This window comes from Grammomys surdaster, unplaced genomic scaffold, assembly GCF_004785775.1.
Source record: "Grammomys surdaster isolate TR1022 unplaced genomic scaffold, NIH_TR_1.0 64, whole genome shotgun sequence".
Taxonomy (NCBI): Eukaryota; Metazoa; Chordata; class Mammalia; order Rodentia; family Muridae; genus Grammomys; species Grammomys surdaster.
In genome coordinates this window covers 14,495,965-14,522,175 of record NW_021604566.1, presented here as the reverse complement: position 1 = coordinate 14,522,175, position 26,211 = coordinate 14,495,965, and the positions used below count along the sequence as shown (strand labels likewise).

The 26,211-nt window shown below is 37.0% G+C and overlaps 1 protein-coding gene across 4 annotated transcripts in view; it reads left to right on the top strand.

Annotated features, from left to right (window-relative positions):
* Positions 1 to 26,211, top strand: part of CUNH8orf34 (chromosome unknown C8orf34 homolog) — a 394,342-nt gene that overhangs the window by 141,963 nt on the left and 226,168 nt on the right. For 3 of the 4 annotated variants that reach the window (XM_028770071.1, XM_028770080.1, XM_028770076.1), the window contains exons 6-7: positions 2,128 to 2,300; positions 10,532 to 10,698. In XM_028770071.1, coding sequence (XP_028625904.1) covers positions 2,128 to 2,300; positions 10,532 to 10,698 — 340 coding nt within the window. Of the gene's footprint in view, positions 1 to 2,127; positions 2,301 to 10,531; positions 10,716 to 26,211 lie in introns of those variants that run through there. The other variant, XM_028770086.1, reaches the window with a different exon arrangement.

Genomic DNA, 26,211 nt, shown 5'->3' with positions numbered 1-26,211 from the left:
AGAGAGAGAGAGAGAGAGAGAGAGAGAGAGAGAGAGAGAGAGAGAGACATACCTTTGTTTATGTGCACATGTGTGTATATGTGTTTAAATATATTTAAGTGCTATTTATTATGGTATAACTAAGTACTATTAAGAATAGTTCACTTTACTAAAGCACTTTCAGAAAGATATATACACAGAAATGTTTATTAGGCTTAATCCAATGTAAATAAAGTACACAAACAAAAGTCTGTTTCTTCAATCTATTGCATGTGAACAGACTAAGGTCAAGAATTTTCAATGACAAAATACTTTTTAAAGAAGTAGCATTTGTTTCTTCTATCTTTTCTTTGATACCATCACAAAAAGGCTTTGTGCATTCAGAAAAGTACAAGTCATTGAGTCCTCCATCCCTGTGTTTGTCTACCGCTCCCCACTGCCCTATGATCATCTATTTCTCACTAAATTTTTGTGCCAGCTGAACCTAAACACCAAGCCATTTATACCCTCCGTGTGTTCCACTTCCCAACAATGGTGGCGGCCACAACCTCATTTAACTTCCCAGAAGCAACCAAGGGTTCTTCTGAATCTCTGCTGTTCTCAGCATTTGGATCTCACCAAATCTTAATAACATTTAATTAAATATCCAACTTTTCTCTGTAACTCAGAGAAATGTCCTTTAAATATATTCTAAGCCACATTTGGTGTGGTCTTAATTGTTAAGTTAGTATCTAAGTTATTACATGTTGTCTTAAATATTGTGTATTTATTGTATTTGAATACTTAAATGTTGTATATATTGTGTCCTGCATTACATTTTCATAGCATTTTGTGAATCATAAAGGCACAGGACACAGGGCCTGAATTTTTGAATAACAGTTTGAAATTATTCTAATAGTGAAAGTTTCCTGTAAGGAGATTTAAGAAGAATGTGTCCACAGAATCAACTAATCTGGGCTCATCGGGGTTCACAGAGACTGGACCAACAACCAGCAAGCTTGCATCGGACTTAGGCCCTCTGCATATGTTGCAGTCGTGTAGGTTGATCATTTTGTGCGACTCCTAACAGCAGCTGCAGGAGCTGTCTCCGACTCTGTTGCCTGCCTTTGGAACCCTCTTCTCTTACTGGGTTGCCTCATCTACCATTAACAGGAGAGAAGGTTCCTAGTCTTACTGCAACTTGACATGCCATAACTGGTTGATAGCCACAGGAGGCCTGGCACTTTCTGAAGAGAAACAGAGGAGGGTGAATAGGGGTAGGGTTAGGAATTAGAAGGAAGTCAGGAGAAGGGACTGGGAAGAGAGGAGAGAAGGAAAACTGTAGCTAGGATATAAAATAAATACACAAATAAAATTGAAAATGATGATGAAAAGGTTGATATTTCAGAAGTACTAAAAATTTTAATATAATGAAAATGTGCTTTAAATCTATGTGCACATTTTTAAAAATCTACTAAATGAATAGATAAGTAAATTATGAATCAAACGATGACAATAAGTCTACATGAGGCTTCAGACAAAAATTAGGTCATGTAGGTATTTCTTTTTAACTTGACTTTTTAACTTAAAATTTGCCTAGAAATTACATATATTCAACATTCTTCATCAATATTTTCTTAGGTATGTCATAGCTAACAGGTGATTCAAATGCATTGCCTCATTTCGGGTGTATGAGAAGAGACTCCATGGTTTCAGCTAACCTAATCTATTTTTCGTTGGTATGGACCTATTTCGTGTATCTATGGCATTCCTGAAAGTCCAGAATGCATCACAGTGTAAGAAACGCATCTAGCCCACCCTACATCCTCATAGTTGTGTTTTCTAGCTGCAGCTCGTTTTTTTCAGAGCGATTACTTGCTGTTTACCAGCTGTGGCACAACAGCCTTGCATATTGTGCGCCTTGCAGGCTCTCTTCTCTCCATTCAGAAAACCGGCCCACTCTTCTGAGAACCCAAATCCAAGATTTCACTCCCTGTGGTCTTCAGGAATTAGCCCAAATCACAGAGGAAGGCATTGAGCAGGAATGGCGAGAAGCAAAACGACATTTTGGTTCCAGTGAGTCCAAGCACTGGAGGCTATTTTTCTGTTACCTGTTAACAAGAATAAGCAATCTAAAGCAGCACTTTTTATATCTCTTTGTACCTGCAGGAAACAGTGGCTTTCAATTCTTCTCTTCTGAGACCTCGTGTGATTGGGGAGTGGATCGGCAGAGCAGAAAATGATGCCGATCCCCTTGCAGCTGAAATGCTGCAGCCTCCAGTTCCACGGAGTAAGAATGACTCATGGGAAAGTGAAGACAGCAGCTCTAGTCTAGCGGGAAGGTGAGGAGGATCTCCTTTGTGAATCTGTATTAGTGCTCATTAACCGGAGAGGGAAAATAAACATAAGTATATGATTTTGTTCGGTCATAAGGAAAACTGTTAGACTTTGCATATGATAAAAAAATAACTTTGATTTTCATTCCATAATGTCTCCCAAAAGTACATAGTTAGACTCATCAGAAAGAAATAATGGTTTACTCTGTCTATAGTAAGCAGGGTAAAATTCTGCTTAGAGGGCGAACATGTTTGTCCCCAACCTAGTTTAATCTTCCTGGAGACTACATGACAGAGGAAAAACTCCCTCAGATTTTCCTCTGAGCTCCATACATGTGAAATGTGCGTGCAGAATCAAGTGTACCCACATACAAACACACGTACATGAAGTAAACCAACAGAAAAACAAATAGCATTGTAGTAAAAATGTTTAAAAAAATAGTGTTATTTAGATTTTGTTCTTAAAGTCTTCTCCCTCCCTTGGGCAGTTCTAAGACTTTATATATATACTAGGCAAACACTTTCGTCTGAGCATCTCAGCGTTCCTCTGATTTGTGTTTTGATTTTTCCTTCTTATTTAAGTAAGTTCCATTTCTTTGTTACTGACACCAAATGGAGAAATAACGTCGAGGTTCTAAGCTATAAGTAAAAACCAGCTGTAAAACTGGGCAAGGAGTTCAGAGTTGGACGGAGAGACTGGAGCCAGGAAGAGGAATCATCAGGGAGAGGGGAACTCTTTGGTGGGTAAGAATTAGGGGGTAGGCATAGTTAAAGTGGACTACAGAGAAAAGTCTCTTTTGTTTTGTTTTGTTTTGTTTTGTTTTCTAGACAGGGTTTCTATATATAGCCCTGGCCATCCTGGAACTCACTTTGTAGGCCCGGGGCTGGCCCCAACTCAGAAATCCACCTGCCTCTGCCTCCCAAGTGCTGGGATTAAAGGCATTCGCCATCACTGCCCAGCTCAAGAAAAGTCTTTGTTATAATCACTTAAGCTTACAGATGATAACTGTACTTGAACACAACTATTGTGTCCTTAGATTTAGTGGTTTAATTTATAAGCTATAATATTTTTAGGAACTTAAGTTCAAAGTACAAATGCCTTAGTTACTGTTCCATTTCTGTGAATGGACACCATTACCATGGCAACCTGTAGAAGAAAGGATCTCATTCAGCAGCACTCAACCTGTGGATCTCCATCTGAAAGCACAAATTCCCCATGGTCCGAGGAACCGAGACACCACTCAGCAGCAAAATTAAAGTTATGAAGTAGCAACCAAATAAATTTATGGTTGGGGGTTCGTAAGATCATCAGAAATATTGTTTTACAATGGTCATGACACAGGTTGAGAACTGCTAATTTAATAAATGTCTTACTTACAGTTTCAAAGGGTCGGTCCATGACCATAATGGTGAAGATCATGGTAGCAGGGGGCCAGGCAGGCTTGGTGTTGGAATGCTAGCTAAAAGCTTACATCATGATCTGCAAGGAAAAGGCAGGGACAGAGTCAAACTGGACCTGGCATGGGCTTTTGAATCCTGAAAGCCCACCCCCAGTAACTCACCTCCAACAAGGCCACACCTGCTAATCCTTCCCAAACAGTCCACCTACTGGGAACCAAATATTCAAATATATGAGCTTATGGGGCATCCTTTTTCAAAGTACCACTCCATATAACTTTTATTTAATTCAGACTACATTTCTCAGAATGGCGGCAGGAGATTTGTTACAAGCGTCCATTTACTGAGGTAGAGCAACACTGAGGTGTGAGATCATGTTTGTCAGATAAAGCATATTTACCATTACCAATCTGGGGTCTGACCAGTATGAGAAGTACAACTTAAAACAGAAAACGTGTCAGTCAAGGAAGCCAGGTCAAAATAGAATTATGAAAAACGAAGAAGTACATTTAAATATTCATTTATGAAAAGTTGACAGGGTCATAGGCCCCCGTGACTGCTATTAGCTGGTCCCTATCACAGGCTATCACAGGCTTTTACCCTGTACAGCATAGCCACAGGAACTTCATATTTCCTATGTTAAATTTTCTGTCAACAAGTAAATATTTTTCTCAAGGGGAGAGAGTTGTGTTTTCTACAGTGTACTAACTTTCACGGCTCCTTGGCCCTCTCTTACCACTCGGCTTACTTGGCTCGAGGGAAAAGTTCAGAATGCTCACTAATGTGCTTCAGGTTTGGAGAAAATTGATTCCATTTCCACACGAAATAACTTTAAATTATTTAAATAGTTAAAGTGCCCTAAAGGAGAAGCAAACCGTGTCTAAGAGTTCATTTCTCTTCTGGGATATGCCAGATCAATTTCACCTGTCAATGGGGGTAATTTTTTTCCTAATGCTAGACTCATGAAACTCAATAGACTTTTATACTTCTTCATTGGTAGATCCTTAATTCTTAAATGTAAAATAGAGAAGTGTCGACTTCTATCTTGCTTTCATTTATTCATAATAATATCCAGAGCTGCTTATTGCAAATGTTAGAGCCTCTATTTTCTTCCTCGCTTCAGTGATCTCTTATTACCCCGAGATTCTCAAGCCTAGTTGTAGCTCTTTCTCAGTCTATAAAAACATTTCTCAAATATTTGTCCTTCTGTCCTGAAAAGTCATCTCAGCTTAACTCACTTTGTACTTAAAATATGAGCTGAAGTGTTATTTGTGGATTGAAAAGGTGATAACGTCTTGGCTAAATCCTAGTTACTTGAGAAATATTACATGTATATAGAGATCACACATAGAAAAAAATCCTTAGGTTACAAACTGTTTTTCTCTCGTCTGAGATTAGAAAGCAGGGTTCCTGAATTTATTCAGAGGCTCACAAAACATCTGAAGGAATAAGAAATTCTGGAGAGAAAGTTTTAAAGTTTCTAGTGCATAATTATAGAATTAACCTATGTCATTAAATAGCAATAACAAATGTAATAATTTATCAGTTGTAAACATTGAGATTATTATCGTAATGATATCCTGAACTCCTTTATTTCAGCCTTTTTTTTCTCATGAAGGCTAGCACATAGCTATTTTGAATAAATATCTGTTACATGAGTGTAGGAGGTGTGGGCTATCACTACACCAATGCTAAATACAGTGTATTAACAAGAAAAACCGTTGAGTCCGTTTTTATTTAGGGACCATTGTTCTAACTTGGCCTTTCCTAGTAGAAAAGAAGAAAATAAATCATATATAAGTGGCTGTTATTGCAATACTCAGCACACAGACAGCTTTTTTTCAATGCTGAACAACAAATCCATAAGAGATTAGACATTCACTGATAAACTAGAGAATTAAACTGTAAACCAAACCTTGAAAGTCGTATGGATAGAAACTTACCCAAAATATTTTCTTGGAGTTTTTATTACAAATAATACAAACCTTAACTTTTTTCTTTATGTACCTCAAATACATTGTAAAAAGTCAACAACTTATGTCATGTATGACTGCCAACTATAGTGTTAACTGCTGGTTAGAGTTAAGGTATTTGAAAGACAGTACAGATAAAGTAGTAGAATAACATTGAGACTCCAGTGATAAAATCATGGATCTTAATGGTCCTTGGGTGCATCTAAAGACATCTGTGGACCTTATGATGTTACATTTAAAATAGTATATGAATATGATGAAAGATATTTTCCTGAATCTTCTTTCCTGGTTTCTCAAATTATGAATTAAGAGAGCTCAAGGATAAGAATCAGAACAGGGACAGAAAGAGGGAAGAGAGACAGGGAGAGAGGTGGGAAAGAGAGAAGGAGAAAGAGGAGGAGGGGCAGGAGATGTGGGAAAGAAGGAGAGTGGGAGGGGAAGAAGAGATGGAGGAAGAGGGGGATAAGTATGTAGAGGATGAGGGGAGAGGAAGGAAGAGGGAAAGGCGGGGAGAGAGCAGAGAGAGAAAGAGGAGGGAGGTGTGTTAGGGAAAGAGTGAAGACTTTTCATGTTTGTTCATAGCTTCCTAATTCTCTTTTTCCTGGCTGGTTATTGGGAAAGCATATGTACCCTCTGCACATTTGGAATTTCTATAATCACATATTTATCATATAATTGTAAACAAAAATTAAGTTTAATAAGCCTATATAATTTTGTTCTAAGCCATCCTAATTAGACTTTGCAATAGTTATGTAACAATTTTCTTAAAATTACTTGATAGATCTCAATGTAGAATTAGTAAACAGGTTCATCAAACCTTGAAAACATAATCAGTTCTTTTAAAGCTGAACCATCTAATTGAAACAAGAATAAAATCCATAAATATTGTAGAGCCGGTAAACTGGTTTTCTTAAATGAGAATAGTTATTAAAATGTAAATATTCAATACAATTAATAGGAATCTTACAACTTAGAAATAAACTTTAAATTGAACTAAATTCTCTTTCTATTAAGTTTTCATTTCATTAATGTTCAGGCTAACTTTGATATGTAATGCAAAAAGCCTGGAACTGTTTCCTTCCACGGAAAGACAGTCAACATCTGCATATATAAGAGAGAGCCATGCATTCAAGTCATACTGAGTGGGGCTATGGGAAGTAAATCAGGATAGACAGTCAGAAAATGGATTGAAGCAGGGCTAACTTTCACATTTGAATTTCAAAAACAAAGACAGTCAAATTTGGGCTTTTCTGGGCATGAAAAATCCATAAAATACATGACAGAGGTAACATCAAAATTCACAATTTAAGGCCATAAAGATGAAAACTTTGGAAAGGGATGATGGATGGAACAGCGGGTAAAGGCAGTTACCGGTAAGTCTGAAGACCTGAATTTGATGCAAGACTATTAGTCGTTGCTGTGCGCTTTTGCAGTATTAATCTGCTCTATTCTTATGAAACTGTATTTATTATTACTATCTTCATATCTACTTCAGGAAGACGTAATTACGTCCCGTAGTGGTTTTATCCTGTCCCAAGACTGGAAAGCCAGGAATTGACTGTGCCAGCCTGTCTTGAGCCAAATTTTGTCTTCTCCAATATTTTGTTTTTCATCAATTTTTTTGGAAAGGACTTCTAGAAAGCCCACAAACCCTAAGGGTTTTTGCTTCAGATCTGAAAGATCTGATGGTGTGCAGAGCATCCAGTGTTCTCAGGAAGAGCCACCCATCCGCTCTCATCCCACCTACCGCTCTGCATCCCCAGGCTGCCCGCAGCATGACCTCCTTACCACATCTTCCATTCTCAGGCTATGGTGCTGAAGAAAAGCAAGTGTGATTTCTGCTGACAAGCCCTGTCCACTGTCATCTCTCTAAAACAGTCTCCCTTTCCTTTTCCTGGTGCATCCGTCTTTCAAACATGACGTAAGAATCCCACCAATGACAGTCTACATTCTTTACATCTAACCAGCATCTTCTTATAGCAATAATTAGCCCACCCTCATAGCCTCATATCAGTCTTCCCCTGAGTACATTATTTCTCAGTTCTCTTCCTGTCTTGATGAAACAGGAGCATAATTAGTTCTGCTCCAGCCATAACCTCTCAGTTCCTTTCTCTCCGTTTTCTCTACCTTTGAATTCTACTCTTTCCCCACTCATCCCTTCTACATTTTCTTAAATCTTGTCATCATTGTCTGCAATCTGTAATATTATTTCAGGTATTTCACTCTTCAGCAGCTCCTGGATTTCTATTCTGTCCTCTCTGGTACCCAATTAGAACTGGAACCCACAGTGCACTGACTGTTTCTCATCCACCCTGTTTCTTATGCTTCTCTGTATGTATCCTCTGTCACAGCCCATCATTGAGACCAGCCTCTGGGTATAGACTCAACTCCCTTGTCCTTTCTTGATAAAACTCTACCTTGTGGAAATTCAGTTCCTTTCTCTTCTGAGATAGGATCATCAAAGGTTGGAGAACACTTGCCGCACTATCCGGTTTCCCTAAACCTTGAGTGCTCAAATTCCAGACACACTGGTCCTGCCGGTGAAACTGCCACTTACATCTTCTCTGTTTACATACTGACTCTCCCTAATTACAGCCTTATTTCATCTCTTCTTTCCCTAATATCCTACTCTCCATTCTATTCAGAACTGATGGACCTGAGTCTTAATTTATGGGGGAAAAAAAGAAATGGCATTTCTTGGCTCATGGTTTTCTTGTGTTCAAGCCCTCTGCTTTCTTTTGTGGCAAGGGGTGAGCGACCTGAGACAAGCCCTCCACTTGGCAGTTGAGCTCAGCCTTGTTAACCTAGCACAGTGATTGCCTTTGCTTGGTCATCACAGAATACCTCTCTTAGCCCTTTCTCATGTCCATGCATGTAGGATGGATGCTATTTCAGACATCACAGCGAAAGATCTATGACAATATAGCCTGGTCACAGGGAAGACTTTGTTTCCCCACAGTCTGACACTTTGTTCATCTATCTAGAGGCATCATTTTAACAACCTGAGTATGTCTTTTACTAGACACCAAGAGGGCTCTGACAATTCCATTGTTATTGGACTTCAGACTAGTTCAGCAGTAGCAGGTTGATTGCCTTATAACTTACAAGAATTTATAGGGGGCATGCAGAGTCCTAAATTAATAGCCAAATTGTACAGGATACAGTTTTATAACCATTCATACCCACATCCTGAGTGCTGAAACTCAACTGGTGTCTGCCTGAGATAACACAGATAGTAGAATTACCTGGCCAGGGATTAAAGCAGTCATCATAAAAATGCTTCCATAAGTAATTAGAATTCCTTGGCAATATTTAAGCATACAAAATAATAGCAATAAACTCAAATTATAGGAACAACGTGAAAATTATAGAACTGACAGAAGAATTTATAGAAATAAAAATAGTGTAAACTTAATAGTAAGGCAGAGATAACAGAAGACAAAATTACAGGCTATAGATAGTAGGCCTTTTGAATTGCCCTGTTCTGAACAATTGAGATCAAATAGACTGAAGAATATGATACATGGTCTCAAGATATTGCCCAGAGATTAATAACATTTGCCGCTCTTGCAGGGGACCTACACCTCTCACTGCAAGAGGGTCATAATCAACAACCCACCTGAGCCTCAAGTTTCATGGGGCAACAGCGCCCTCTCCTGGTTTCTGTGGACATTTGCATACATGTAGGCTACACATGCATACACACACACAGACACACACACACACACACACACAAGATATAGCTTCAGCGAGCTATGGATAAATAAGAAAAGGTCTAAATTGTTATCGAGTTCCAAGAAGACAGGCAAAAGTGGGTAAGTTGGAAAAAATTTAGAATTGATAACTGAACTTGCTGAGCAGCTAGAAACTAGGAAATGCCCGGTAGAATAATGCAAGGCATTTTACACAGAAGCATATGTATCTTAAGTAGACTTCAAGAAACCAATTTCAAAGGAGAAATATTTAAAAACAAAAATTATTATTTTACATATTTGAATGTTTGCCTGAATGTATATCTTTGCACTATATGTGTGCCTGGTGCCATAGAGGCAGAAGAAGGTGTCAAATCCCAGGGCGGCTGGAGTTACAGATGGTTGTGAGCTGCCTGCCATACAGGTGCTGGGAACTGAAACTTGCTCCTTCGCAACAGCCTCAAGTATTCTTAACTGCTGAGCCATCTCTTCTGTGTTCTAAGAATAAATCTGAAAAGCAGGCAGAGGTAAATATCAAATTGCTTGTGGGGGAACAATCATTAGAAGAGCTATGGATTTCTCATCTAAAACTATGGGAGCAAAGGGAAGCACCCCTCCCCAAGTAAATGACTGTAACCTAAACCATTAAGTTGTGTGCCTAGTGAGTTTCCAGCAGAAGTTCCCAAAAGGTATTAATGAATGAAATTCTTTATATTAAAGAAGTGATAAGAAGGAATTTTGGAACATCTCTAAGCAGTAAGGAGGAAACACAAAATAGGAGTATCTACAGTGGGTTATCATTACTTTTGATTTTAATGAATTAAAACAAAGTGCCATCAATACGTCAACACTTGTGTTTTGCTTGACATAAGCCTGTAGAAATCAAGGAATAATTTAAACCTTCTAGTTCTTACTGGATCAGAAAAGGTACTAAAAGCATGGGTCACATGGCAGCAATCGGAAGAAATGCTTCAGAGAACAAGAGTTTGCACCTCAACACTTGGCAAGAGTTGAGAATCTAGGGGTATTTCAGAAACACGCTATTTCCATTATCCTTGGGAAAAACAAGCAATATGTAATGAGTTTGTGTGACATCATAGTGGAATGAATTGTGTTGGCTTAGTAGATTTTCCATTACTGACCACAGCTAACTAACCTATCAATACTTTTTCAGCTTAAAGATGGAGCCAAAGACGAAAGGATTAAAGCAGCAGCAGCAGCAGCATAAGAAACTCCTGGCTGCGATGCTTTCCCAGGATTCCTTTGAGTCCATCCACAGCCCCACACCATCTGTAATAGAAGAAGACATTGATAATGAAGACGATGCAATGGAGTTGCTGGGTAATTTTAAAAATTAATAACTTCTCTTTCTCTTCTTTTCTGGCATTGTAAAAGTGTGCAGTAATTGGGTGGGGGTGGCTAAAAGTTTTGAATAGTATTGTCTAAGGCAAAGGGATCCCTTTAACATACACTTTCTTTCCATTAGAGCTTTATAAAGTTGCATGTAAGAACCAAGCTGAACCCATGGAAGCATGTGAAATATTCACTAGGTTGTACTATGTGCTTTGTGTATGCAGCATGGTAGCCTCTGACTTCATTGAGTATTCTGTGTGCAAACTGTGATAGGATGCAAACCTGTCTGTTTTATTTTTTTATTGCATCTATTGTCTTAAAAATACACTCTCCTCCTAAGAAAGTTTTGTGATTATAATGTTGCTTTAGAAGAATATCATAGAGTTGAAAATGTTGGCAGTAGATTAACGTTGGATGCCTTTCGTGAGTGATAACGGAGCCTTACAGAGAGTTCAAAGTCTAGAGACTCGTTACCTTCACACAACTTCATTAGTGTTGTAGATAAGGTTTTTCTTTTAATACTTTTTTATTTTTTTATTTTTAGTGATTCAAGTATATGATCCTGTTTCAGTAGAAATATTCTCATATAAATTATCTCCATGGAAATTGTTAATTGGTCCTCACTTTGGGAAAATTTTTTTTCTTTCAGAACAGGCTTTCTCTGTGTAGCCCTGGCTGTCCTGGAATTCACTCCATAGACCAGGCTGACCTTGATCTCATCGATCCACCTGCCTCTGCTTCCTAAGTGTTGGGTTTAAAGGTGTGCACCACCATGCCAGGCTTGAAAATCATTTTTGCAAAAGAAGGGTATGAACTTTTCTTTGCAAGCAGTCCACATGTAAAACAGTGTGTTTTTAATTAAGTGGTACTAGCTATTCAATTACAGAGAATTAAAACAATTGATGTATTCTTTTATAAAAACATTCTGTTCTATTTAAGCTAAAAAGAATAAATAATGTAATTACACATAGAATATTGATGCACTGCAAAGGTACTTTATTTAAAATTCTAAAACAGATTTCTTGGAATTAAGTGTTGATGGCAGTAAATTACTTTTTATATAAATGATAAGTCTCCATGCATACACCTGCAAAGGTGTTAGTCAGTCAATGATGCCAGGGTTTAAGATCTTTTCTAATGGTCTAATAGCTACCTTGAGCCTAGAATTAAAGAGACTGAATTATGGAACTTTTCATTAGATACTATTGGCCCTTGTTTCCTTTTAAGCAATTGAGTCTTATTCCCCTAAGTCCAAATCATTAATGTGACAGGGCTTCTAGATGCCCTGGCACCTTTATTTATCCCTCATTCACGACAAAGGACTTTGACCTAAGGTCATAAAATAAAATGATTTCTATTGCAGGGATTTTTCAGTTAGGTTAAAAATGTAAACTCTTCACTTCCACCATGTTCTTTACCTATGCTATCACAGTCAAACACAGTTGTGACTCTTAGCACAGGAGTGGGGCAGAGGTCACTGTACACTTGTTTCAAGAACCTGGTTCTTCTGCTTAGCCCTGCAAGACATTCAGGTGTAAACCTGGGAGGAGGAGTGTGCCCAGACTCCTGGGGCCTTGTTTGCATACACATGGGGTCTTTTGTAACTGTGTCTGTCAATTGCTTCCCTGCTGGTCCGGGTGAGTGAAAGAGATGAACAAGAGATTCTTAGGAGATTCACATGTCTACTTTATGCTGATGGTCCCTAGGCTTCACCTGCTCTCTTCAAAAGTGTCTAGCCTTCTAAGCTGAAGACCAGATGGTTGAGTCTTGGCGTCTACCTCGAGATAAGCCATTAGCAACTGGCTCTCATTAATCCTTCTTCTCCTTTTAGATATTTAGCCTGCATTCCGACCGGCTTAATGGTGAATAGTGGAAGCTTTGGCATTCTGTGTCATCTCACATATCCTCACATATCTCAGCCCAGGTGGCTGCACATGACACTACTCTCTTAGTGATGAGCATTCCTTGTAATGGTATGCAATGCTCAAGCACACAGCAGTAGCCTCAAATAACTCCACATGCATTTTCCCTGGTTTTGGAAATGACTCCAAAGAAACATGAGATTTCATTGATCTGAAGAAAACACAAATGTTAACGACTTGAAAATTTATGTGAAATCAAAATTTAGCACATAGAATCATTGTTAAGATGTAACAGATATTGCTGTTTAAAATATCTTTTGGGAATCTATGATGTGTAGTTATAGAATGAGTTTGCTGTAATATGTTTTAAGGGTTCAATTTTTTATTATCTATGCCATAATAAAATGAACTAAAAATGTGTCATGCATGGAAAGTCATCTGTAAATGTGAATTGATAAGTAAAGTATATGATTTTAGTCAATACTAACATAAAAATGAATTACCCATCAATAAAATTGGTTGACTTAAGCAGAATGTTTTTTTAGTGAAGATAGTCGATATAAATAAACCTAGTTCTTCTTGTCTTTATTGAAATGCAGTGTTATTAATATATGCTGATTATACATTCACAGTTGTTTAATTATATGTCTGTGGATTTACTTTATAAATATATTAGGCATGTGGAAATATATTTTAGGATCCATTTTATATTAATTTCTATGATTATTTTAAATTCTATTGATAAATTCATAGTACAGAAATAACCACTTATGAAATTGATATTATCTATCAAATAATGAACTATCTGTGCTTGGATATTTAAAAAGACACCAAAAATAAGTACCTCCAAAATTGGTGTTAGATATGCAAAGCATAGAATAAATGGATCTTCCCACTCACCTCAAATGATACACTTCTCAACCATAAATGTAAGAAAGCCTCAATCATTTTAGTGGTTATACTGCCATGTAATGATCACATTTTCTAAAACATCTACTAAAATCAACAGTTTTTCAAAAATGGTATGAGACCTATGAGTTTGCCAGATTGTTTACAGTTTCCTTCTTTATCCTCACAGGGAATCTGAGCAACTGTTAAGGATGTTTAACTGAGTGACCATCTTCTCATTTTCCTTATGTTGCCTGTTTTCATCACCATGTTAGAGATGTAACATTAGTAAATGAATGAAATGCTTAATAAAATTCTTTTAAAAAGAAATGTAACAATAATATGTAGTTGATTGCTTTCTACATGGTTTATGGTGACTTACACCCATTAGAAATAACTAGAATAAAGGGCACGACTACTTTATTGCACACTTTAGCTGAATCTATTGCTTATAAAATATTTTAGATCTTCTTAGGATTGAGAAAAAAGGAACTATCTAAAAGTTGTATTCTAGAGATGCTAAAGCCATTAATCATACTTAGTTATACTTTTTGGCCTAGCTCAGGATTACATAATTTAAAGCTAACTCTATATTGACCCAAACAAACAAGATTATTATAAATATAATTTGCTCATTTTAAGATAAATATTAAGAACTTTAGTATAATTTCAGTGACATTCCTGGGTAACCGCAGTTTCTAGGTCTCCAATATCTTATAAAATAAATCAATTCATTATTGGCAAAATACAGAGAGGATTTATTAGGGTTTATTTCTCATTAAGGTGAGACACCCTTTTGGCCAATTCTTCTGCATCATGATGAACTTCGTGTAAGAGAAACATTCACTGTCATGTGTTTGGTTAAGTTGGAGAAAATTTTTCCAAAAAAAAAAAATCCTTCCTATATTTACAAAGTAAGATTTACAAATTACGTCTGATGAGAAAGGAAGGCTGTCATTGTGGCCCAAGGAAGGGAGCCCTAAATGTTGTTTATACTTTACTGACTTTAAATTATTCTAAACCAGAAGGGACCAACAACATAAGCCTCTCTATTTTTTGTTTGTTTGTTTGTTTGTTTGTTTTTATAGCATTGATCATTTGGCACATCAGAATAGGAAATTAAACTGAAAATTCTTCATAAAAAAGTGATTCTTTATAAAAATTCTAAGGACTTTCAGACATTCAACCATAGGTTAATATTACCTGTAAGACTGCTTAAAATAGTATTTCATAAAGTATAGAATAAAAACAGGTTAATGTAAATTAGTGCCTATTGCAGATGAAATATCTAAATGGGGAGTACTTTAACATATAGTAAATAAAACACTCAGAAGGTTAACATCGAAAAGAGTTTCCTCAATACATGTCAGTTTTATCTTCACATTTAAGATATTCTAACAAATTCCATTAATTATTCCGCAGCCGATTATCACAATTAACCAGACTTTATGGAGAAGCACTGAATAAATCAGTGTAACTGCAGACCTAAGACATTTTGAAGTTGTGTGAGATATCTGTCACTTGTCACAATATCTCTGCTGTGACAGAAGCTCTGAGGAAGGTTCCACTCTTGTGTTGTCACCTATGCTCTGAGCTGTAACTTCAGTTGGCTTCCATGTTGTCATTCCTGTATGAAATCCACGCAGACACAGTCACCGTGTGGTCCAAGGACTACAATACTGTGCTGGCCTCTTCTGGTTAGAACGCCATTTTACAAAATATATCCGAGCATGAGCATTCCTATGGCAAACTCTGAGCAGCTGCTGGGTGTGAATGTTAGCTCTCCGTATGAGGAGTGTTGCATTTTATATTCAATTTTACAAAGCTATTTGATCTATCAAGTTTAGTGATAAGGGCGGGTGTTGTGAGAAGGAGATGATAATGCTCTGTCTCTCAAGCCTTTCTTGCCATGTTAGCAAGTTTATATCTACCACTTACAGAGTGGATTTGAATGTTTGTAAGGCTTCAGATTTGCACAGACACACAAATCTGGATTACAGGTGCTAATTCTCAGGGTTTGGTTTGCCTGTGAATCACCAACGGGCCATCTTTAGTCAAGAATTCAGCATTTCTCACACCCAATAATTTGTTCATTAGATTTGAATTCAACGCATGAAGCAGATTTTCCTCAATAAGAGTGCCTTCCTGACTATAGTGGATTCTGTTACAGGAAGTCGGTCGGACTCATAAGGACACTGATAGAAAGGATATAAGCGGTAAATGAGGAGGCTCGCTGGTCAATGTTTACAGCCAGAGATCATCAAGTGGAGGTTTCTGAGTCATCTACACTCACTAATTTGTTTTGTGTTTGGAATTTTACTCATGCTTTGTCCTCTTCATTTGTTATTTTTATTTCTTTTCGAAGATACCAGAATTTTTGCTAATAGTAATGAATACTCTTTGTCGAGAATGCTCTTTAAATAAGTATAATACAAGATATCACCAAAAGCGTACATACTATTTGATATGACTTGTATGGCATGTGACAAGAAATGCTTTGCTTTTCACCTGTAAAAAAACCCAATTCTGACTGTAAAACACATTGATCCAGAAGATTAAAGTTAATAGTTTGCAAACAATTTCTAAACACATAGACAAATCCTTTATAGTGCTGATTGTACTTCAGATGAAAATTCCTTTACTCAGCAGAGAGCTGTTTCCAGTTATCGTTGTGTAGATTTGCTTAAGATATATTGATTAGTTGCACTAAACTATGAATTGATTGACACCTACCAATGACAACGTTTAATGTGTTTTTCATTCATGTGCTGTGCCTTTACCCCCACCACCACCAAGCATTTTGTGAGTGGTGGGCCACTGTGATGTGGTGCAGGTGACCTGGTCAAAGACTTGTGCTCCAATTCTAAGGCCCAAATCTTTTCCCATGCTGTCTCTTGCCAGGTTTTTTCCCATTTTTGCTTTTTTGGCTTTGGTTTTTAATCTTTTGCTAAACTCTGAGCTACAGGCAATTAGTTGTGAATTGTTAGTTGCACCATGTCCCCTTTCTACTCTTCAGGCATATAGCAAGGTAATAAGATATTCTCAGAAAGCAGCACATTCCTCTTCCATCGCAGCTGACAGGAATGCTGGGGAAAAAAGACACGGGTTTATGTACAAAACTCTTCTCCTAAACAGTTATGTTCTCTAACCCACGGCAGTGTTATGCAATTGGAGGCAGAATAAAATATGTGTTTTCTTTAACTATGGAGAAAAACCTTTCCACAGTAAGAACTGGAGTTTCTCGCAGCTCAATAAAATACTTGGAGATCCAGGCTCTGAGACCCATAGACAAGCGTGCTAACAGCATGCTACCAGCCAGCTCATAGCACCTTGTCTTTCCTTTGACCTGTGGAGATTTAAGCAGAGGCAGTGACCTCTGTGACTTGTTAAAATGGGGAGGAGATTGTTAGACTGTCTATTTTTCCCCTATAAATATACAATTTATAGGAGAAAAATAAAATAATTCTATATATTACCAAGGTTCACACAAGCAGACACAGCCAGGGAAAGAAGAGAAAGGGGGTACTGGGTCAAACTCAGCAAATCTAGAGCTGTGCTGTAATTCATGTTTACATGTTTCTGCACAGATCAGTGACTAAACTTGTTACAATACGCAGAATTTAATAGTGCTTTCAAGTTCTGCTATCAAATATGAAAGTATTTTGGTTTAGTGTTAACTCGTTGAAGGTGAAAAATCAACCACATTCCATAATAATGTTAAGTATTATTCGAGTGTTGTTGCTTTAGAAATAACCTTTTCCTTTCCAAATACTTCATTCATGTCAGTGTGATACTGCAGGATGATTTGTTCAGCCATGTATTTCCAAATTTCATTCATGTCAGTGTGATACTGCAGGATGATATGTTCGGCCATGTACTTATTTCCATGTAATTTGAATTTTAACTTTTTACTTTATATAAGACTAATTCACTCTGAACCATAACATTGTTTTACTTTAATTGGTTGATACAAATGAATTGTAATTAGCTTAGCAATTGTATGCAAATTAATGTCAAAATCAATAGCTTATTAAAGACATGTTACAATTCCTTTGATTTTCTTAAATCTGGTTTTATAGCTAAAAATGTGTTTAGATATTTCTGTATCATAATATACTTAGCTGCATGTTTAGTTATTTTCAAATAAATGCTTAAGTGAGACAGAATGCTAAAATGAATGTTCACAAAGCTTGACAACTACTTCCCCAAACAGTCATTCTTGTAAAATAAAACTTACTTTAGAACCATTAACAATTATGTTATATGTATGTTTTTGGGAATCCTTAACAACAATAAGTACATCCATTTATTGATGTAAACTTTTAAAAGATCAAGAAGTTTAGTGGAGAATTTAAGATTATTCCAATGGAAATCATTTCTATCATATTTTTAACTTACGTCCTTTTTGCTAAACGCTTCTGTCAAGTTGGATGGATTTGATTGTGTTAAAATGAAATCTTCTGAGATTTTATTTAAAATGTTAATTTCTTTAAAGCATGCTTTTCCAAGCATCAACAGAAGAGGGTTTAAAGGATCATTTTAATTATTGCATTCAGTAAATATATATTTCAAAATATTAACATAGGTGGTATTAGTACATAAAGCAAAATTCACATTAACCTTAGAAAGTGAACTTTTCAAGAATGGCACAGTGTGTGAAGTTAGCAGTGACAGGCAGCCTTGAGGAGCACTTCACCACTGTCGCAGACTGTAAGACTGGGAACAGGGGCATCCTGAAGATTTGTTGCTAGAAAACTGAGATTAATAAAAAAAATCACTCTTTAAGGTTTTGTAAGATTAAGTAAAACAATTCATGCTAAAGTTCTCAACCATCAGGAAAGACAGAAAATTAATATAATTCTTAACTGGATTCTTTTCTTCTTTCCTTTTAATGTGTGAAATTGAGTTCATGTACAAAAAATGGTGAGACCCAGGAACACTTAGGTTTGTCCTGCATACTTAGAAAATATTTCTATAACTGCTACATCTTGGCATCTTGGTCATTTGATTACTTTTTAAAGATGGATTGTGACAGCTCTCTGAAATTTTAGAACACATGGAGCTAATTTCCCCGGTGTATTAGACCAAACTCTGGCAATTTAAGCAGTACCATATAATAAAAGAACTCAATCATTTTTGAATTCTCCTGATGATGTAATTGAACAATTCTTCTCAGCAATGTGAATATTCTTGCTGTTTTTAAGAGTATCAAAAGCTAAAACTCTCAGTGTGATTTTACTGTAGATGTATTGGGTTTTGTTGACCGATTATCTGCCTCCATGATTTGTAGTCACGGTCTCTGGCAGTTCTATAGCATGCAAAGTCCACATCTTGGGTGTGGAACCACAGAAGATGAGGTCTGTGTATCTTATAATGGGAATGGGAGTTTTGGCCAAGAAAATTCTATTATTTCCAAGGCTTACTCTTCTGTACCCTTCTTCAGATTACACAACACTAACGCCTATGAAGAGGTGTGTGTGTGTGTGTGTGTGTGTGTGTGTATGTGTGTGTGAAAGATGAGTGTGTGTGTATGTGTGTGTGTGAAAGATGAGTGTGTGGGTGAAAGATGAAAGGAAGGAGGGAGGGAGGGATGGTGGGAAGGAAGGAGGGAGAGAAAGAGAGAGAGAAGGAGAGAGGGAGGAAGGGAGGGAGGGAAGGAGGGAGAGAGAGAGAGAGAGGGGGAGGAGAGAGAGAGAGAGAGAGAGAGAGAGAGAGAGAGAGAGAGCGCACTTTATTTTCTCTTTATGGGCTTTTGTCGCTTATGACCTGAAACTTCTCAAGTAGCATTAATAATACCCTGATACCATCTGGGCCCCGCATCTTGGTAGCTGAGATAAGGCATGTTTTGTAGTTTAAGATAGAGACTATATCTCTATCTGTCTAGTGTAAAAGGACAAGACAAACTCTGAGCTACTTCATTTCTGTTTTGATAAGAGAAATTGAAAACAAGAGGAGTTACTCTCCAACAAAAAGCTTTTAACTGAGATAGAGAGGGGGTGAGAGAGCAAAAAAGAGAGCTCTAAGAACATACAGCTAAAAGCAAAAGTCAGAGTCCAAAAAGCAGGATTCCTTTAACAACATATGAATATTCATACAAAAATACTACCTTTACTTAAAACAAATATTCTCACCAGAAATCCTAATAATGTTATAATATAGATATTGATAAATTATTATTTAATTTAATGGCACTGATTTAAATTCCTGATTTTAAAAGAAAGAAAGCAGGGTGAGACAATTTGTACATGATGACTATCATTCTCGTGCCACCTCTAGAAGCTTAATACCCTACTTCCTCTCTAGTCCCTCCTCTCCCTTCCTCTTCTCCTTCTTCAGCTGAGTATCTTCTTCATCACACAGGAGGAAAGTATCAAAAGGAGACAAAAAATGGTCCAAGATGAATAGCAACAGACCAGCAACACAATGGCAAGAAAACAGCAAAAACAATTCCTTGAAAAACAGAGTGAAACAAAAGAAAACAAAGCAGTGTATTGTAGAAAAAAAGGTTAAAAAGCTTGGTATCTCTATCATGCAAGAATCTGATCTTGTAACTCTATACTCAGAAGGCTGAGCAAGGAGGATTGCAGGTTTGACCAGCCTGGACTGTGTGTGTATGTGTGTGTGTGTGTGTGTGTGTGTATTAGAGGAAGAATATGTAAATACATAGAGATATATCTATCTCTCTAGCTATATTTATATAGATAAATATAGATATTTATTAATATATAAATATATGATATAGAAAGAGAAAAAGAAGAGGAAGAGAAAAATCTAAATTATGAAGAGGTAATAAAACGAAGGGGGAAATTACGTAAATAGAAATTATATGGATATAATGATCAACAATGGCCAAAATAATGGAAAAATAAGTAAATAATAATATGGATATAATTATAGTATCTAATGTCAAGATAATACCCTAAAAACTAGGACGCGTGGCGATGATATAAGGAGCAGATCAGTGGGATGAGTGGGATGAGTTAGAAGGATTCTTCCACACTTATGTCATCAGTTAGCTTTTAGTGGTTTGAGAGAGGAGAAAAATATTTCTAATATGTTTCTACTGGGAAAGTAAAGTGATAAAAATAAATGAGTTCAGATTTCTTTCATTCCTTTAACAAATTACTTTTAGATAAATTTGAGACTCACAAAAGCAGACTTTTAAAACTCTAAAATAAAGTGCAGAATTCATAACTTGTTATGTAAAATTTTCCTGGAGATCACAAAATTTACTAGGAAGAAAATAAAAAGTTGACAGACTAGGGCTCATTAAAATTATGATTTTTTTTATAAAAAGAAAAGACAAGGTAAATATGTAGAAGGCTTGCCACTAGCTGGGAGAGAACAAATGACACTGCAGAAAGAGCTTGCACCACTGAGTATGCACAATTAACGCAGATGAATTTTTCAATGGAATAACATGCTCAAGAAAAATAAGCAAAATTTCACAAAACAAATAGACAAATTTGTAATACACATATAAACAATGTCACAACATCATTAGCCACTAGGGAAATATGATTTAAAGCTTGAGATGCCACTTCCCATGAGCTATAAAGGCTGACATTAAAGACCAAGCAGCAAATGTGAAGTGTGTAGTAACCAGGTCCTTTTAGCATTGCTGATAAGAGATTAGGGAACACATCTGAATAATATCTCATACATTAAAATATGTACTTATCTGTGACTTAAAATTCCCTATATGCTTACAAGACAATAAAACTTGTTTCCACAACACAAAAAAGTGGGCTACTGAAAATAATCTAGTAAAAAACCATTCAAATGTCAAACAACAGTTGTGGTATATCCATACAATAGAATACTAGTCAGCAGTTAAAAGTGGGAGTAAAGTATTGATGAATGCAAAAGTAGGGATGATCTTCATTGACAAAAACAGAGTTCTGTTCCCCAGAAACCTATATGCAATTTATAGCCTCACTCAACCTGATCGCATCCTGAGATGAAAATAATCAACTTTAAATGAACTCTATGTGGTGTTTTGCTAATTAGATAAGATTGGTATTTGTTATGAGAGAAATTTCCCTCACAATCATCATTTACACATGAAGAGCAGGACGTTTGAGTATACAGTGTGTGCTAACTGGATGCTGGCTCTTTTTAAGAACTATGATCTTGGACATTTAAACCTCTAGGACTGTGTGTGACCCTAGGCATTCACAAACAGTGTTGCGCAGAGGAAACCAGACACTAATAATAAAATTCTAAATTAATTTGATAGTAATACATTTATGAACAGGTGAATGTAATGGTCAATAGATCAGAATAGTAGAAGGTCATGGATGGAATTGGTTTTGGTACAATGAAATCTCCTGAGTGATGAAAGTGCTTTCTTTATGACTTGACGCATAGATGTATCCAACTCACAAAACTGTACATACATTGCCTGTGTATTTCATTGAGCATTGTAATTCTAAAAATCATCCAATTCTTACATGTAATAAACCATGTTTGAGCCAAAACTAAACCAGATATTGGTGTTCTTGAAATGAAATTTGATCATTTTGAATATTCTGTGAGGGGATTTCTTTCTACATTGTAACTTGATACAATTTTACCTCGCACATTTTAATGCTGGTTTGTGGGGTACATAAACACTAAGGATGATTTTATGTTTTTGAAGTGTCAACACTTTTATTATTACTAAATCTCTATCCCTGATAACTTCTGCTATGCTGCCGTTTGCTTAGCCTGGAATACAGCTGTGCCATTTCTCTTGTTATCCCTGTCAGTGACCTTCAGTATTCATGTATTTAGTCATTTTGTATCTTTTTACTCAGATTTTGCTAACCTTGACAATCTCAGTCATTAATTAGGTGTAATTTAGGTCACTGAGATTTAAAGTGTAGTTGATGCATTTGTTTTGGTAGCCACCATTCCTGGTTTGTTTTATATGAATTGTCTTCGTTTTTCATTCTGTTGTCTTCTACTCTTCTTCATTTCTCGGATTTTTTTGTTGTTTTGATTTTAGTTTTATAAATTATTTTACTGTTGGTGGGTATTTTCAGGGTAGGAGTTCTTTGGAGACAGGAACTTACTATGGAGCCCTAGCTGACCTGAAACTTCACTGTAACCCAAGCTACCCTCCAACTCTCAGTCCTGTCTCAGCTGCCCAAGTGCTGAAATGATAATGGTTCTGGTTGCATGCACTCTACTTGTCTTGTGTTTTTAGTTTTTGTTAAAGAGTTATCTATGTTATGCATTAGTGTTTGCTAGCATCATATATGTAAGTGTATTGTCTTCATGCCTTGCATGCACAGATTTGAGAACAGGATATCAAATCCACTAGAACTGGAGTTACAGATGGCTGTGATACACCATGTGCGTCCTGGGATTTGAACCCAGGTCCTCTGTAAGAACAGCAAGTGCTATTAAGTGCCAAGCTGTCTCTCCAACCCCAGCTGCTTGCTCTCAATTTAACATTTATGTGATTCAATTTTTCCCGTTTCTTTTCAAATCTTTAATCTTTTTTTTCCTCAGGATTCAATGCAGAGTTTCTCACTTTCCAGTACAGGCAAGACACCTTTAATTTATTCTACACTACGTCCTTGGCAGACTTAGTACTTTATGATACAAAAGTGAGCATAAATCTTCATTTCTAACTCTTTCAGCATTCATTATATACACACACATATATGCATATATGTAGATGTATGCATAAGCATGTTGCTACTTATTTTGAACAGATTTATCTGCTATATTAACAAAAATATATAGTTTTATTTTTTCTTCCACTCCTTTTTATAGGACATTTTCTTCCTTTATATATTAATAAATGGAGTTTCTGATGTACATCACTTTCTGTCTCATTAAAGACAGAAATTTCTGACATTTATCAAAAGATTTATCAACAATAACAAATTTCCTCCATTTTATCTGAGATTTTTAACTTTAATTATTTAATGTATTGCCTTTTATTTTCATGTTTTCTTCTTATTTTATTTTCCTTTTATTTTCTATTATATTTATTTTATCAAAACTTTTATTATAAATCGGTTTTACATATTATGGAATTTTTGGTTGGTAGGGGCTGTTTCTTTCCCAGTTCAAAACTTCAAATATTTTACTTAGTGGTCTTCATCTGTCTACAATTTCTAAGATGTGTTTCTTCTAGCTTCTTTCCTTCTTTTTGTTTGAGTTTCTATACTTTGTGTAGAATATAACTAGCTGTAATGTTACTGACATTCATTCTGTCTAGTCTTCTCTGAGTATCCTGAATCCCTCCCTCTTACATTAACTTGGAGGGAATTTTTTTAATACTTCAAATATTATTTCTGCTCCTTCCTTCCTTCCTTCCTTCCTTCCTTCCTTCCTTCCTTCCTTCCTTCCTTCCTTTCTTTTGTCCTTTCTTCCTTCCTTTCTTTCTTTCTCCCTTTGTCCCTTCATTCCTTTTTTCTTTTCTTCTTTTCTCCCTCTCCCTCATTTGTCCTCCTCCTCATCTTCCTCCCCCTGGCATTTCCATTATGGTCATGGTTTTTGCTGGGTTTTTGTTTTGTTTTGCAGTTGTTCTGCAGTTCTCTGGCATTCTAATCTTTTCTCCCATGCTCTTCTATTTCATAACCTTTCATTGACAAACTCCACAGCTTAAAGATCCTTTCCTCATCTGTGCTCCCAGACTCAGTCTACCAATAAGACCAGAACTGTTCTTCATTTCTTTTACAGTGTTTATTACAGCCAGTTAGTTTCTGTCATTTTTAGATTTCTGCTGTGACTATACTAAACACCTTTACTTGCGTTATGACTAAATCATCTACTAAAGTCTTTAGTGTAATAATCATAGATTTAAAAATCTCTGCCACATCAGAATCTGACTGTGATCCTTACACTCTTTAAATCAAGGCTTTTGTTTTTGTTCTATTGTCTTTTGGTTGTTTCAGAATTGTTTCCACAGTCAGACATGGTATTCTAGATGATAGGAAAGGTAGCAAATAAGCAGCTACAAAGCAGTGCTAAGATACTGAAAGAGAGCAGTGTTTTACAGTTCTGCGTTCGAGGCTCCTCTTTCAGTGATCTCAGCTTCTTGATGTTGAACCTCAAGAGTGCTGTCTATTATTCCACACTTAGGCAGGGCAAGATATCTAAAGATAAACTCCGCTCTTTGCCTCTATTGGTAATCTCATGTGTTATGTAAGCTTCTGTCTGCTCACGTCAAGCTCACTGAGCACACGGCGTCTGTTCCTTTCTCCTGCTACAGTGATTCAGTGTTCCTTTCTCCCGCTATAGTGATTCAGTGTTTCTTTCTCCCGCTACAGTGATCCAGTGTTCCTTTCTCCCGCTACAGTGATTCAGTGTTCCTTTCTCCCGCTACAGTGATTCAGTGTTCCTTTCTCCCGCTACAGTGATCCAGTGTTCCTTTTTCCCGCTACAGTGATCCAGTGTTCCTTTCTCCTGCTATAGTGATTCAGTGGCTCCAGCACCATTTGTCAAAAAGAAAATATGTTCTTTCCATTGAATTTATGTGACATTTTTGTTGAATATAAATTCACCCCAAATGTGTAAAATTATTTCTGGAAAGTTGGTTTTTCTCATTGCTGTAAAGAGTTTCTCTCCTTTTAATTAAAAAATTATGGTAAAGAAGTTGTAAACAATCACATGCCAAAATTCATCAGACCCAAAGTCTATATAAAGTATAAGATCTAATGTGAAGCCCCACATCTTCAGAATGCCTATGCTCTCAGGAGTTCATTGAGATTCATAGACATTGGCGGTTTTTTGTTTGCTTATTTTTATTTTTTTATTTTTTAACATTTCATATTTTATCTCCCCCTCATCCACCCCAACCATTCCACATCCCATACCTCCTCCTCACCCCTGTCTCCATGAAATTTTCCCCACTACCCATCCGACCTGACCTCTAAACTTCCAGGGGCCTCCAGTCTCTTGAGGGTTAGGTGTATCATCTCTGAACATAGACCCAGAAGTTCTCTGCTGTACATGTGTTGGGGGCCTCATATCAGCTCAGGTGTATGCTGACTTTTTGGTGGTCCAGTGTTTGAGAGATCTTGGGGGTCCAGATTAATTGAGACTGCTGGTCCTCCTACAGGGTCGCCCTCTTCCTCAGTTTCTTTCAGCCTTTCTATAGTTCAACCACAGGGGTCAGCAGCTTCTGTCCATTAGTTGAGTGTAAATATTTGCATCCGACTCTTTCAGCTGCTTGTTGGGTCTTCCAGAGGGCATTCATGATAGGTCCTGTTTTGTGAGCTTCAGTAATAGTGTCAGGCCTTGGGGCCTCCCCTTGAGCTGGATCCCACTTTGGGCCTGTCGCTGGACCTTCTTTTCCTCAGACTCCTCTCCATTTCCATTCCTGCAGTTCTTTCAGACAGGAACAATTAAGGGTCAGAGTTGACTGTGGGATGACAATCCTCTCCCTTATTTGATGCCCTGCCTTCCTGGTAGAGTTGGGCTCTGTAAGTCCCCTCTCCCTACTGTCCAGCATTTCATCTTAGGTTCCTGTCTTTTATTCCTGAGAGTCTCTCACCTCCCAGGTCTCTGGTGCATTCTGAAGGGTCCCCCTCAAAGTCCTACTTTCTAAGGTTGCCTGTTTCCATTCTTTATGCTGACCCCCAGGGCTTCAGTCCTTTTCCCTCATCCTATACCAGATCAGGTTCCCCTCTGCCTGCCACTCCTGTCCACTTTCCCTTCCAGGTCCTTCCCTCCCTCCTTACTTGTGATTGCTTTCTTCTCCCTCCCAACTGGGACTGCGGCATCCTCACTTGGGCCCTTCATTTTGTTG